General features: G+C 34.7%; 1 protein-coding gene across 5 annotated transcripts in view; it reads right to left on the reverse strand.

The window, feature by feature from the left end:
- The window catches only part of FNDC3A (fibronectin type III domain containing 3A), a 166,988-nt gene that overhangs the window by 12,157 nt on the left and 140,553 nt on the right, over positions 1–14,278 (reverse strand). For all 5 annotated transcript variants that reach the window (XM_032610872.1, XM_032610868.1, XM_032610870.1 and 2 more), the window contains 11 exons: positions 13,768–13,906; positions 13,239–13,307; positions 12,311–12,429; positions 10,377–10,482; positions 10,114–10,289; positions 8,547–8,660; positions 7,675–7,824; positions 7,292–7,575; positions 6,973–7,185; positions 4,417–4,583; positions 2,899–3,026 (listed from right to left, as the gene is read on the reverse strand). In XM_032610872.1, the coding sequence (XP_032466763.1) occupies positions 2,899–3,026; positions 4,417–4,583; positions 6,973–7,185; positions 7,292–7,575; positions 7,675–7,824; positions 8,547–8,660; positions 10,114–10,289; positions 10,377–10,482; positions 12,311–12,429; positions 13,239–13,307; positions 13,768–13,906 (1,665 nt within the window). The remainder of the gene's footprint in view (positions 1–2,898; positions 3,027–4,416; positions 4,584–6,972; positions 7,186–7,291; positions 7,576–7,674; positions 7,825–8,546; positions 8,661–10,113; positions 10,290–10,376; positions 10,483–12,310; positions 12,430–13,238; positions 13,308–13,767; positions 13,907–14,278) is intronic.

The raw sequence follows: 14,278 nt of genomic DNA on the forward strand, positions 1-14,278 counted from the left end.
ATGAATTTTCCCAAGGAAAGAGTCTTTTTCCTAATGGCAATAAGGTCAGTTATACTGTGTATATGAGAATTATGATGTATGTGAGAGAGGGAGGCAAGAGTAAGAGGAAGAGTGTAATTTTAGAGAACGGGGCCAAGCCTCGGGGAGGTGCTGCAGAGCAGGGCACAGAGCAGCAAGAAGGCAGGAAGAGTTTGGTGAAAGCCACTGACTGATCAAAGAGGGATGAAGCAAGGGAAGAATGTAAAGAAATCAATATGTTTCTAAGTTTGGCCCAGGGTCGTAAGTACTGGCTGCTGCTAGGCTAATTTGCTTCTAGGTCCCCAAACCCAGCAACACTACAGGTTAAACAGTTTTTAATAGGCTAGCCTAGTTAGCCTAGAAACTCAACCACCAACTTATAAATAATAATCCTCTTCTTAAAAACATCAACAGTTCCTACTGCTGTAGAATGAAGACCCACTAAGACTTGGCCTCCTCCACTACACACTCCAATCTTTTTTTTTAGCTTTATTTTTTATTAGTAATCTATTTTATATATATTAGTGTATATATGTCAGTCCCAATCTCCCAGTTCATCCCACAAGCATACCCCCTGCTCTTCCCCACTGTACACACTCCATTCTTGAGCCCTAAGCTCATCAGCTCCCCAAAAAGACTCCCTTTAATGATAATCCTTTTGGAAAACATTCCAAAGTCCAGCTGGAAAAAAAATCATTCCTTTTAATAATGTATGTTTTATCTTTATCATGATCTTTTATTTGTTTGCTTACATAGAATGTCATGATTATGAAATTTCTGCTTGCTTGCTAACGTCTAATAAACAACTTTCTTGAAATCAGAACAGTAGCTTATTAATAATGTAGCCCCCTCAAATTCTTCATATGCATGTGTGTTGAATAGCAAGTCAATTTTAAGTAAAATATTAAAATCCCACGAATGAGATTGAACTCTTAAAAAAATGACCTTTAAACTTCTGGAATACAACTTGACAATAAATCATAAAATTTTATAAACATTTAAGAGATTTAGATGAGCATATATATGATGAAGTTCTAAGGAAATCAGTATTTTAAGTTTTACAGTATGCTTACAATCTAAAGTAAAATTGGTGATAAGGTTAATTTAGCTTTTAAGTTAAATTAGAATTAGCACTGCTGTTTCATGTAGTGATATATGTTTATTAAAATTCATATACTACTCAAATGTGGGGTCCCTATTTCCTTTAAACATGTAATGAAATTACATTTTCTTTAATATTAATTTTGTTTCCTCCTTGGAAGGAAACCTACTTATCTGTAAATCATATTCAAGTCTAATTATCATGTCAATTTGCAGATGGCTTGATAAAGAAAAACAATCACATGCCAAATTTAATCCAGCTCTTTGGGGCCTTTTGTAATTTTGGTTAAGAAATTATGCTTCCATATTTAGCAAAATTGAAAGGAAAAAATTATACCTTATTGAAAGGTAGTCTATTATTAATAGTTATAATAGCAGAAGAGTGAAATAAAACAGATGAATGATTTTTTTTTTTTTTTTTTTTTTTTTTTTTGCGCTATGCGGGCCTCTCACTGCTGTGGCCTCTCCCGTTGCGGAGCACAGGCTCCGGACGCGCAGGCTCAGCAGCCATGGCTCACGGGCCAGCCACTCCGCGGCATGTGGGATCTTCCCGGACTGGGGCACGAACCCGTGTCCCCTGCATCGGCAGGCGGACTCTCAACCACTGCGCCACCAGGGAAGCCCTGAATGATTTTTTAATAGTGAGAAAATACAAAATAAGAAACTAAAATGAAAACAACCCAGCTTAAAAGCTCTCAAAATCAAGAAGAGTAACAGCAAAAATGAAGAAGCAGATGAAATGCTTACAGAAATAAGGCTTTTGAGTTGCATAAAAACTTCTTTATAAAAGTCATAATGACACTGACAGCTGCCCACTTCATCGGCTATTCACTGTTTACCAGGAACCTGTCTTTGAAATTTTACCAGGAAGGTGATACTTCCTCTAGGCTTCCATAATAACTGTGTCAATTGTCATATTTACAACACTGCATTATAACTATGACTATTACTAACATTGTAAAAGCCTCTTCAATGTTGTCTCTGCATCTGTCCTCATCCTACTCTGGTCACAATAATCTTGTGTCTGATCATGTGCCTACTCTGGTCAAAATCCTCCACTGGCTTCTCATTTTACATGGAGTAAAAGTCAGAGTATGACCTATAATGCCCTACACGATCTCCATGCCCGCTCATAGACGCCCTACCATTTAAAGCCCTGACTTCATTTATTATCCTCCCTTTGCTCACACTGCCCCAGCCATAGTGGCCTTCGTCTTGTACAGTAAATTTAACAAGCATGCTCCTGCCTCAGGGCCTTTGCACCTACTGTTTCTGCTTCTTGAAACACTCTTCTCCCCATATTCACTTCCTTTGGGTCTCTGTTCAAATGTCACCTGACGGCCCTATATAAAATAGCACTAGCTGTCCCTTGCCCTAGTACTCCCTAATCCTTTTATCCAGTTTTATTTTTTCTCCATTGTGCTTATCACTGTCTAACATATGATATACTGATGTGTTTATCTGCTTTTAGAATCTCTTTTTCTACTAGAATGTAAGCTGCACGGAGGCAAGGACTTTTTGTTCACTTGTATCCCGAGTGCCGGGCACAGAGTTCAATAAATACCTGTCAAATGAACGAATACTCCGTTTAAATGCAGTTCACACCCAAAAGATTTTGAATCCTGATATACTGTGTAGTTACTATGTTTTGGAACATAGTAAGCACTGAACAAATGTTTTTGAATTAGGAAGATAAAGGTAGTCAAATCCTGCAGTGAAAATACATAAAAATGAAAAAGGTGAAAGTGTGTATCTATAGAATTATATTTTGGCACATACCTGTTTGAATTCTGAATCTTTTCCCACCATAACTTGAAGACTGTAAATAACTGGATCACCTTTCATTGGCTGTAAACACTCCCATGTAATTTCACAAACGTGATCATTTACTTTCTCTATTTTGGGGGCTGTAGAGAACAAATATAAATAAAATCTGCTCTACTTGATTTTTAACATGGCACATCAAACAGACACTTGTTTCAATCAAAATCAACAGACTTTAAAACATAGTTACAAACTTGAAATAAATATTAGTGAATTTTTGAAATTTTCAGAGAAACGGTCAATGGCTAACTCTTATCATCTCCAGGCCATACAATCTACAAGCACTCCAATGGCCAGACTGATTAAAAGATCTGTAAAGATAAGTACTATTTTCCCTGAGCTAAAAAAAGCCAATGGCAGTTCTACAGCATCTTTTATGGTACTTCAAAGAGCATAACTAGAACATGAAATTTTATAATTTAAGAAATCTTTTAAGAGAATGAGTTGAAAAATACACCTAGCTGCCTGACCACATATATGACTGCCTCACTCAATAGTGGGGTACAAAGGTGTTAAAATCAGCAATCTTCTTAAGGTAAAGAGACACTAAACCAGATGAGGGAACAGAAAAATAACTCAGTGAAATCCATCAGCATTATTAGAAAGACTATCAAAGAACAGTCTTGCTAACTATGGATCTGCTTAACAAATGATACATTCAAGTATATGATCCAGGACACTGTACTAGAAATCTTTGTAATTTGTCCTCAGAGGGTGAGGAATTTTAGTATTTTTTACTTTCCAGGGTCATTTTAAAGTAAGAACCCTGCCGAAATTAATTTTAAATATATAATATATACACAAATGTGTGTGTGTATGTAAATTTGATTTAAAAATTCAAGTTAACTATTTATTTATGTTTTGCTAAACAGATGACCTGGCTCTCTCCCTGAAATCTGAATGAAAACAGCAATGACTCAAAACAACCAGAATTGTGATTTTTTTCTTTAAGTAACAATAGTGGAAACAGCAAACAACCCTATTAGAAAACGAGCCTACCTATTCAGTTTAGTACTTTTATGTGTCTTAAAAAAATCAGTGACAAAAACCAGCACTTGTCTGATGATCAATATGCCAGATAAAATAGCTTTTATTATTAAGTGAAAGTCCCAGTAGGTAGGCTTGTCTAATTTCCTTCTTATAATTTAAATATTGGACACATCCTGGATGATAATTTTTTTTTTTTTTGCGGTACACGGGCCTCTCACTGTTGTGGCCTCTCCTGTTGCGGAGCACAGGCTCCAGACACGCAGGCTCAGCGGCCATGGCTCACAGGCCCAACCGCTCCGCAGCATGTGGGACCTTCCCAGACCGGGGCACGAACCCGTGTCCCCTGCATCAGCAGGTGGACTCTCAACCACTGCGCCACCATGGAAGCCCCCTGGATGATAAATTTTAATAGTACAAAAGTACTTTATGAAAAATGCATTTAATTTATTATTAAAGAAAATAACTTGAGGATGTATAACTTACCTTTCAGGGCAGCTGGGACAGATTTTGGAGTAGTGAAAATATATTCTTGGGAAAGAGGACCTTCCCCCGCTTCATTACAAGCTTGAATACAGAATTTATAAGATGTCGACTCATTAAGTCTTTGTACTTTGTATGTATGGCATGGACCTCTGTACAGGGATATAAACCTAAAATGGAAATGACTCCTATGAAAAATAAACCTTGACTACCTTATGAAAAACGTTTAAAAACCACTAAAGAGAAAATACAGTTTGGACATTATCTAGGAGTAATAAGTTACTCCTAGGAGTAATAAGTTACTTCTAGAATTTAATGCCAGGAATGGTTTGTCACACAATAAATCTGTGTTTTTTCGGCAGATGATGAAAATCACCGAATTAGTAAATTTCCCAATTTGACATGGTTTCCTGAAAACTTATTGCTAAATTTTTCTCTTCAGGCTTCTGGTATAAGCTTTGTTTCTGACTGCTGTTTTTTAATGTTTACATTTTAAAGGATACTCAGTACATCACAATTTTCAATATAAATTATTTCTAACTAGAGTCATAGGCATACAATTTGTCACATAAAAAAGAGAATTCCCTTTCCCAGGCATAATTTTAATTGATTTGGTGAGGTTTTCTTAAGATTTACATAACAGTATGAGATAATATATAATTTCCCATAAATTATCCACTTGAACTGTTCAATGGAAAGTTTAACATCATATATGTTATCCATATGCTGAATGTTCCCCAAATTTTTGATTGGCTATTTAAAAAATTTTTGGAAACTGAGGAATGAATAATGAATACTCATATAGTTCTAACAGTCTGAAAACTGTAGTTAGATTAAAAATGAAAAAATATTTAATAATCTTTAGTAAGAGTATTTCCAAGAAGCAGTAATTAGATAAGCCTTGCCTTTTGAATCTGCAATTTTTTTTTTTTTTTTTAATGATAGGAAAACAACCAGTGGCAAAAACACTGTCGAAAAAAGCTGAACGATGATAAAACCTGTGGTCAGGGAACAGCTGAGGTAGCATTCTGACATGATCCCACAGCAAGTGTAAAGAGTTATGAAAAGTCAAAAGAAAGTAACTAAAGATATTAAATTGATTTAGTGCATTAAGTTTATATGGTAAATTTACCGTATCATAAAACGTTTTAATTTATTTATTTTCCACAGCCAAAGACCATACCCTACAACAATTCTCTAGATGCTAGCTAAATATTAATTATGGCTAAAATTCTAAAATAAGAATATAAACTAATATAATCTATACTTAATAGAATCTTTGTTCTATTATCTTTCAACCAAACACCAATTAAACCTGTTTCCAGTAAATCTTCTTGCACTACCCCAAATGTAAATGCTAGAAAGGGGATAAAAATAAAGAATTAATTAACCTAACAGTAACAATATATATTAAAGATAAATGGCTATACCAAAAATCTGTGGCAAGGCAAAGAATTTCCTTCCAGAGATAAGGCTACAAACAGTACATAAAATTCTGCCAAGAATAAAGGTGAACATTCATAGACGCACAGATTTCACGAAATGATCAATACTATTTGCTCTGTGTAATGCTTTTACTGTTGATACAGTATGTTTAATTCTGTATGCTATTTTAAATGTGTAAGTACTTCTGATAGAGAGTACTTATATACAAGTACCTTGAATATTCCATTATTGAATACTTGGCTAAGATACAAACCCAACACAAAAAACAAAGTAATCTTGGGAAATACTGTCCCTGGTACTCTGAATCTATCAGACATACAAATTATTTCTAATAAATTGAGTGAAAAAGCAAACAAATAAAAAAGAAAAACCAACAGAAAAACCCACCAAATTCTTAAAAGATTAGAGTAACGGCTGTGAAAGATATATGGGCATTGTTTATTTTGGATATAATATCAATAAATTACCCCAGACTGGAATTTGAATAATTTACACCACAATTATTTTGAATAACACTATAATTCAAATGCATGATTTAGTGGGGTAAAATATGGCATGGATGTAACGAGACTGTAAAGGATGGTAGCACAGAGAAGAACCTGAGTAGCCAGGGGACTGGACTATTTATTCAGAGAGTCTAAGATCTGATGGTGAGGAAGTAAACTCCTGCATTCACTTAGTATGCAGGCCCTGTGATGGTGTGGAGGAGGGTGAGATATAATCCCTGCCTTCAAGGATCTCAAAGGCTTAAGCCAATCAATGATTTACTGTAAAAACTGTCTCTTGCTGGAAATAAGCACTGAAGAGATTATTTTCCAGCACAGATTACGTTTCTTTTACTAGCTTGAAGAGAGGAAATGGGTTAGAGATGAGAGCCAAATAATAGTTCCCCTAATTTTTTCTCTCTTGCATCACCCCTAATTTTTTCTCTCTTGCATCCCAATTATAAACAGAAAATCTTCATTATGTCTTCTGATGTTTCAAAAATGGCATACTTGAAAATTATTTATGAGACTTCTAACTCTGTTTTTTAAAACTTTATTTCTATTGTTAAAAAAATTTATGTACTTAAGACCTGAGAAACTATATAAAGAAGCAATTAGAAACACCTACCTTCCATTCTTATCCTCCATCTGAAGGTGGTACTGAACAGAATCTGTCGACAATGTCTTTGGGGTTCCTTCTCCCCACTTCAGTTTAAGGTTCTGGTGGCTGAAGGCAACACATTCCAGACGAGGTGGATCAGGAGGGAGGGGTTTAGTTTTTAATTTTATCATGTGGCTGAAAGGACCAGCTCCAAGGCTATTCAAGGCTTGAATTCGTATTCTAAGTGCCGTATTAAAAAAAAAAAAGAAAAAGTTTAGTTTATGATTATTCTATTTAAAGTGTCCCTCTGGTCTAGGCAAAAATTAACATAGTTTTTACTGTGTACCTGTATGTTGTATCTGGTTGCAAATTGTCTAGAATGTAGCTTGTAACCTTTCCCACAGTCAAGGGCTGTTTATCTCCAAAGTCTATGCTGTAGGCAAGGATTTCTGAACCATGATCACAAGGCTTTTCCCAGCTTACTGCAAGGCATGTAGACGGTGAATAATTGGGATTTTCTATATCATCATCACTTACTTCTTGAAGACAAGTCACAATACCAGGAACTGATGGTGGAGTCACACAGGCTACTACTTCACTGAAAGGGCCTGCACCCACAATACTCAGAGCCTACAAATTAACAGAGCCCAAAAGGTAAAGACGCGATCATGAAAATGCTCACAAGACGCAAAACTCTGGATAGAGTGACAAGGCCCTGACCACCTTTACCTGGACTCTGCAATAATAGGTAGTTGCTGGTGAAAGTCCTTTTAATTCATAACTGAGACCGGGCCCACAGTAACATATCTGCATACTTCCTTCAACTCCTCCCCACTCCAATCGATATTCAGTGACATCAGTTCCATTACTCAAAGGGACCTTTAAATTAAGAAGAGGATAAAGGTCTTAAGTCCTGACATGATTAAATAGCTTTTGGGCAAAAATGTTCTTTACCTGAGCATATAAAAAACTGAATTGTTTTTGGATTTTTAAAAAATGTTTAACAGAATTTAAACTGTTCAATATTACATTTTTATTCATTAAGGCCACCTGAATTTAAGATTTGTCAAAAAGTATAACTTTGTTTTCAATTAGAAGTAGAAATATCACTGAATCACTTTAGAAAGAGTACTTTAATGTAAATATACTTCAAAACAATTCTATTAAGTAATATAAATGTTAAATTGTACAAGGACATTTTCTTTGTTAAATTTCAAAGGAAAATGAAAACGTAATTATCATTATTGATTATTACTATATGCAATACATATACTAGAGATAATAAACATAAGAGAAATAGTATTATAGTAATTCCTATGAATGTTTGCTCTGAACATTAAGCTCACCGTGGCTAAATATCTCAGTACCGAGACAAAGCCTTTGATAAAATACAAAGCACATCACGAACAAGAATCTAAATACTAGTAATGTAAATATACCTTATTTAAATGCTTCAAAGAGAAAAAAGAATTCACTTTTTACCAAGTGAATTTAACTAGGACTTACTCTTTGTATAATTTATGGAGATGAATACACAGTGTCTTTATTCTTTTATATAAACTGTTTTAATCACTTAAATAAAGTCAAGGAAATTACAATACCTCCCAATTCACTTGTGCACAAGTTGCAGATCTCCATGTAACTTGAGGGGGCTTGCACTGATCTGGTGGTCCAGGGGCTGTAGTAATATCACATTTTTCTGAAAATGGTCCAAACTAGAAAAACAAATATTAACTAGTGTTTTCATTTTTCACCTACCAACTGCACAGCTCTCCATAAATATTCACAAAAAATCAAATTCATCATCCCTTTCCTTTAAGACTAACTGGACATAAAATTCTAAAAGAAATCACAGAAAGTAAAGATTTAATTAATGATCATGGAAGTAATATGTGGGGTGTTTTAAAGTTTCATTTACTGTAGTTTCTTCACTTGCCCCATTACTTCATGAATTGGTTTTTGTAAAAAGGGCGGGGCATTCAGCAATTGGGTTGGTCAAATAAATAAGAAAAAATTCTGTGAAGGGTGAAGAAATGGATACCAATTAAAGGCATGAGAGGTGATGGGCATAAATTATATCTTAAAATTTAGAATAGCTTTAGTAGGGTGTAAAAATTAAATTCTCTGGAAATACAGAGAACAAATATTAAGATGATTTTGACAGGTTATCACAAACCTGAAAATATAGGTTAAAGACACTAGCACTAAAGATGTTAATCCCAGTGTACTGCAGCCTTGAGGGGCTGACAAGATCATGACTTCAGAAAGGAAGGAATGACGTACGCAAGGAATACCAACCAAGTATATAAAACTGACATGTAAGAAATTTAAAAGTAAAAGTAAGTTTACAGATATAATGAACTCAGTTGGAGAGTGAGACATAAAACAGCACAGTTTACTAAAATCTGAAATAATGGGGAGAGACTTGTCAGTTTATGAAATTTTATACTGTAGTTTAAAGAAACACAGTGCTAACTCAGTTAAAGTAAGAAATCACTGCTTTGTCCTTAGAGAAGTTTTAATTCAGAGGGACGGTAGGTGTCACAGTTGGGTGAAAAGGGCTCTGGCTCTGGGGTCTGAGGAAGTGGCTGGCCTCCACCACTTCTTCGTCTGTGTGACTGCTGGGGCAGCTATTAGCTTTTCTGAGCCCCAGCTTCCTCAGCAGTAAAATGGAGACATCACCTGTTTTGTCCATTTTATGGAGTTGTACATACATATTTTTAAATAAACCCACACAAAACCAGAATGCTTAGAATGTAAGTTTTCTCCTTTAGGCAAAAAATGAATCACAACTAGTTGCAAACTGAAAGTAAATGCTGCATTTAACCAGCCTCAAAACACTTAATAACTCTAAGTATTTCATCTTATGATCATGTTTCTACTCTTTTCACAAAGTAAACCCTATTAGCACTGCCTGAAAGGCAAGCTTTAGCTTAGCTAAAGTCCAAAGTGTCACATAGTGTAAGTGGGGTTTGAAAATACTGAGATTCTATAACAATTAAGTTATGGTATACACTGACTTCTCTCTTATTTATCAACAGAGGCTTATTAAAAATTGTAAAATTTGGAGTTGCATGTTGAAAGCAAAATGGTCAAATAATGGGTACAATGACGTATGTTATATGAAATACCACTGTGATTATAATTCAGTCAGCTCTGTCTTCGTACCCCCATTTTGTTAGCTGCACGCAGTCTGAAGCTGTAAGTCTTTCCAGGAAGAAGGCTGCTCACTGTACATTCCACTTCAGAACCTTGGTAAACTTCTCTGGGTTCATCTCTTTCTACAGGAGACATTTCCACACCATAGCAAGAAATGGGTGATCCACCATTGACCAAAGGGGGTCCTAAAGGTGGAAAGATTCATGCAATTTAGCAAGAGGAATATATTTAATACTAACTTAATTATAATTTATTACCAAAGTGAAAATTACCCCATCGTAACTGTATTTCTTTTGCTTTGGGTCTACCCTGTAATCTGGGAGGGAGGCATGGGCCAGGAGGCACAGCTGGAGTCTGCACAAGTAAAGATTCAGATACCTGCCAAAACAAAAGCAAAAACAAAACGAAAATGCCCCAAGCCAAATAATTAGACTGCTTTTGTTAGAGGAAAATAAGACAAACACAAAGATTGCACCAATAATTTGAAACTGTACTAGACTCAACAGAAAAGGAATAAAGTTCTGAATAAAATCAAACCCAATTAAATCATTAAAATTCAAATTTTATACAGGCAAATAAAATAGACATGTATTATGTGACTACTAGATACAAAGAAAGTTACCAGAACCCCCCCGCCCCGAAAAAAACCTCTCTTTTCTTCTTTCCATAATTAAAAAAACAAAACCCTCCCTCCATATAACCTAATGGACATTATTTTTGATCATGTCCAAATGGCTCTACAAACCTCTTCTAAAAAAGGATGTTTTAACATTCTGTAAATGCTATCTGCTGTGTTTTCAGGAGGTTTAGACTACTTTGTCCACCTGACTGTATTTTTAACCTAAACATTAATTTATTTATTATTAAAAAAAATCTTTCCTTCTTTCTTTCACCCTAAAAATAATTTAAAAATCAGGTAAGTTTTCCCAGGTATTTGGCATCTTTCCAGGTAATTGGTATTACTTTTAATTTCTATGCTATTAAAAAAATCTTTTAGTTTTATTTTAAAAAACTTTCTCTTAAAAACACTGACACAGGGCTTCCCTGGTGGCGCAGTGGTTGAGAGTCCGCCTGCCGATGCAGGGGACACGGGTTCGTGCCCCGGTCTGGGAGGATCCCACATGCCGCGGAGCGGCTGGGCCCGTGAGCCATGGCCGCTGAGCCTGCGCGTCCGGAGCCTGTCCTCCGCAACGGGAGAGGCCACAACAGTGAGAGGCCCGCGTAACGCATTAAAAAAAAAAAAAAAAAAAAAAAAAACACTGACACAAACTCAGTGCCATATTCATTATCTGCACTGTATTAAGGTTTACACTTAAACTTATTCCAAACATAAATAAAATATTTGGTCATCACCTTATTCAGAAAGGCATTCATATAAGAATACTATAGATGCTATATTAGAAAGATAGGTGTTTTTTTTGGTGGGGGGGAGGGGAGTGGGGGTTCACATTTATTTAAATCTAGATTTTCTTATTAAAGAAAATGAAGCAATTGGATCCAAAGCCTGTTGGGCAGGACTTGCAACTCAGTTTCACAGTACTCTCTCATTTTCAACAAAATGCTTATAATTCATTAAAAAACCCTACTTTCATTGCATTAAATCCCATTTGAAAAATAATAATAATTATGAATGCTCCAAGAAACATTCTTGGTTGAATTCATTAAAAAACAAAAAAATCACTTCTATTAAAAAACATACTTCTCCAGAACATTACAAATGTCTCATATATAATCAATGGCACATATAAGTCCATTTTGGTTTTGGGGTCTCTAATAAGTGAAATAATTGCGAAACTTTCCTGAAATACGTGGATATTTAGAATTTGTATTTAAACAGTAAATGGTATTTTATGGTTTGTCCTGATACACATAATTTACAGTACACTAAATAAGCCTACGATTATTTTGTTTCTATTTTTGTTAGGTAGGGTTATTATTGAGCATCATCCTAAAATTTATCTTTATAAAATTGTCTGCAATGTTTTCATATATTTATTCTCCCAAAGCCAAACAGCAACCAGACAATAGATATTCACTGAATTTTGACCATAAGCTAAGTACTATATGTATTAGAATAGTCTGGTCACTATAAATTTAACCACCTGCGTTATACATTTATGATTTATTTCAATAATTGAGGTGGCACCTGATGATCTCATCTCATTTGACCAAACTTGGAAAAAAAAAATCTGCATGTAAGTATTACCGCACTCTGTCCTCCATCACTGATGCAGTAAACTCGAAAACGATAGAAACAGCCTGGATTCAGTCGATCGCAAAGATGTTCCCTAGTAGCTCCACTGTATATCATATCCCACTTGTTTCCTGTAAGGTGAAGAATTATGTTCAATCAGCTACCAGGTAATGTTTAACATTTTGGTATCACAGACACAGCAGGTATCCTAGCTTCACTAGGTAAGTGTTTATGTAATCTGTCAGAAACAATTTAAGCCTGTTTTGAGTTTCCTGGAAATGATCTAATTTTCTTTATGTGTGCAGCTTCCTAGACAAATTTGCATGGCTTTGTTGAAGTGAAATATCTCTGTAACTCTGTACAGACTTTGGCTTAGACTGATAATTTACTTTTAATTAAACATTTTAAATGTGTTTACTGGGCCGGTAATAACATTATAACACACAAAGAATAGAAAGAACCAATACCATAGGAAGTTTAGTCTTCATTAAAAGACATCCTTATTTTTTGCAAGGAAATAGGCCATTTGATAGAAATAAAGATTGTTAAATGTGTGATTCAAGAATAAATTTTACTAGGCAAAGAATTTATTACTAAAACTAGTATAATGTAAGTTAAATTTTAGAAGATGGTTTTTCTGATACATCTGGGTATAAATCTAGTAAGCTAACCTTCAGAAGACTTTAAGTATACTGGAACTGAGTAGTGCAAACAAAGGAGGGAAAAAAATAAGAAAATAATATAGCTATACAGCAGTCTTGCATTTGAGTCACTGTATTTCTGGAGATTACATCTTAAAGTGGGTCATAATAGACAAAATCTTAAATGCTACAAACAAAGGAAAAAATCAAGAGGAAAAAAGAGAGATTATACAAAATTTAAAATCATGAAGAGTAAAGGTAGACTGGTATAAATATCAATTTTTAATAGATATTCTTACCATTAGAACCTTCTGCCATCTCTACTACATATTTATTGATGGCTGCCCCTCCATTGTCTTTTGGTGGGTCTATCCAAAGAAGCAAAAGTGTTATTAGGCAGAGTATATACAATTAAAAAAATCACATAAACTCATAATAGACAGAATACCAAACTCAGGATTACTCTAAAAGAAAGAAGAATCACCTGCAATGATTTAATTTTTGTTTTAAATGAATAAGTGATTTTAATTTCTCGTGAAAACCAGGATGACAAGAAACTGTAGCTACAAGTTCAGTAATCTTTCATTTTACACATTGCTGCCCCTGCTCAAAGTTCTACAGTGGACCCCGAGTTCTTCCTCCATCAAATATGAACTTAGTATGTGTGACTACAAAGCCATCCTCAAACAGTAAATGAGTCTCACATTTCTTACTGAACTTACTTGAGCTAACAAATTTATTCAAGTATCTTAAAAATGATCTAAATGTTCAAATCATTTAAATCAAATATAAAAGTAATGATATATACAGGTATGCATAATATCTTACCCCAAGTTATTTTAAAACTATGTGAATGTATCTTTCCTTTAACTGAGGGCTTTACAGGTACTCCCGGTTTATCAGGGCATGTAGTAAAGTCAACTACTTCACTTGGATTACTTTTACCTTCTGAGTTATAAGCAATAACCTATGATGAGAACACAAAGACATAAAATAATTAATGTTTGATACCTAATGATATTGGCTTAACGAACAAAAGTGATGAGAGACAACTAGGCTCAGTCAAATGATTTATGTGAGAATTGCTTGTCTTCAAAAGGGACTCAGCATTGAAAACAAAAAGGGATCCATCTACGTCTCTATATACACTAATATGTATAAAATAGATAACTAATGAGAACCTGCTGTATAGCACAGGGAACACCAATTTGCTGTACAGTAGAAACTAACACAATATTGTAAAACAACTATACCCCAATTTAAAAAATAAATAAAAACAAAAAAAAGGGACTTAGCATATATGAAGAAAATTCAGGTATAAAAGAATCCCCTTTTAGAA

This window comes from Phocoena sinus, chromosome 18 (genome assembly GCF_008692025.1).
Source record: "Phocoena sinus isolate mPhoSin1 chromosome 18, mPhoSin1.pri, whole genome shotgun sequence".
In the NCBI taxonomy this organism is placed as follows: domain Eukaryota; kingdom Metazoa; phylum Chordata; class Mammalia; order Artiodactyla; family Phocoenidae; genus Phocoena; species Phocoena sinus.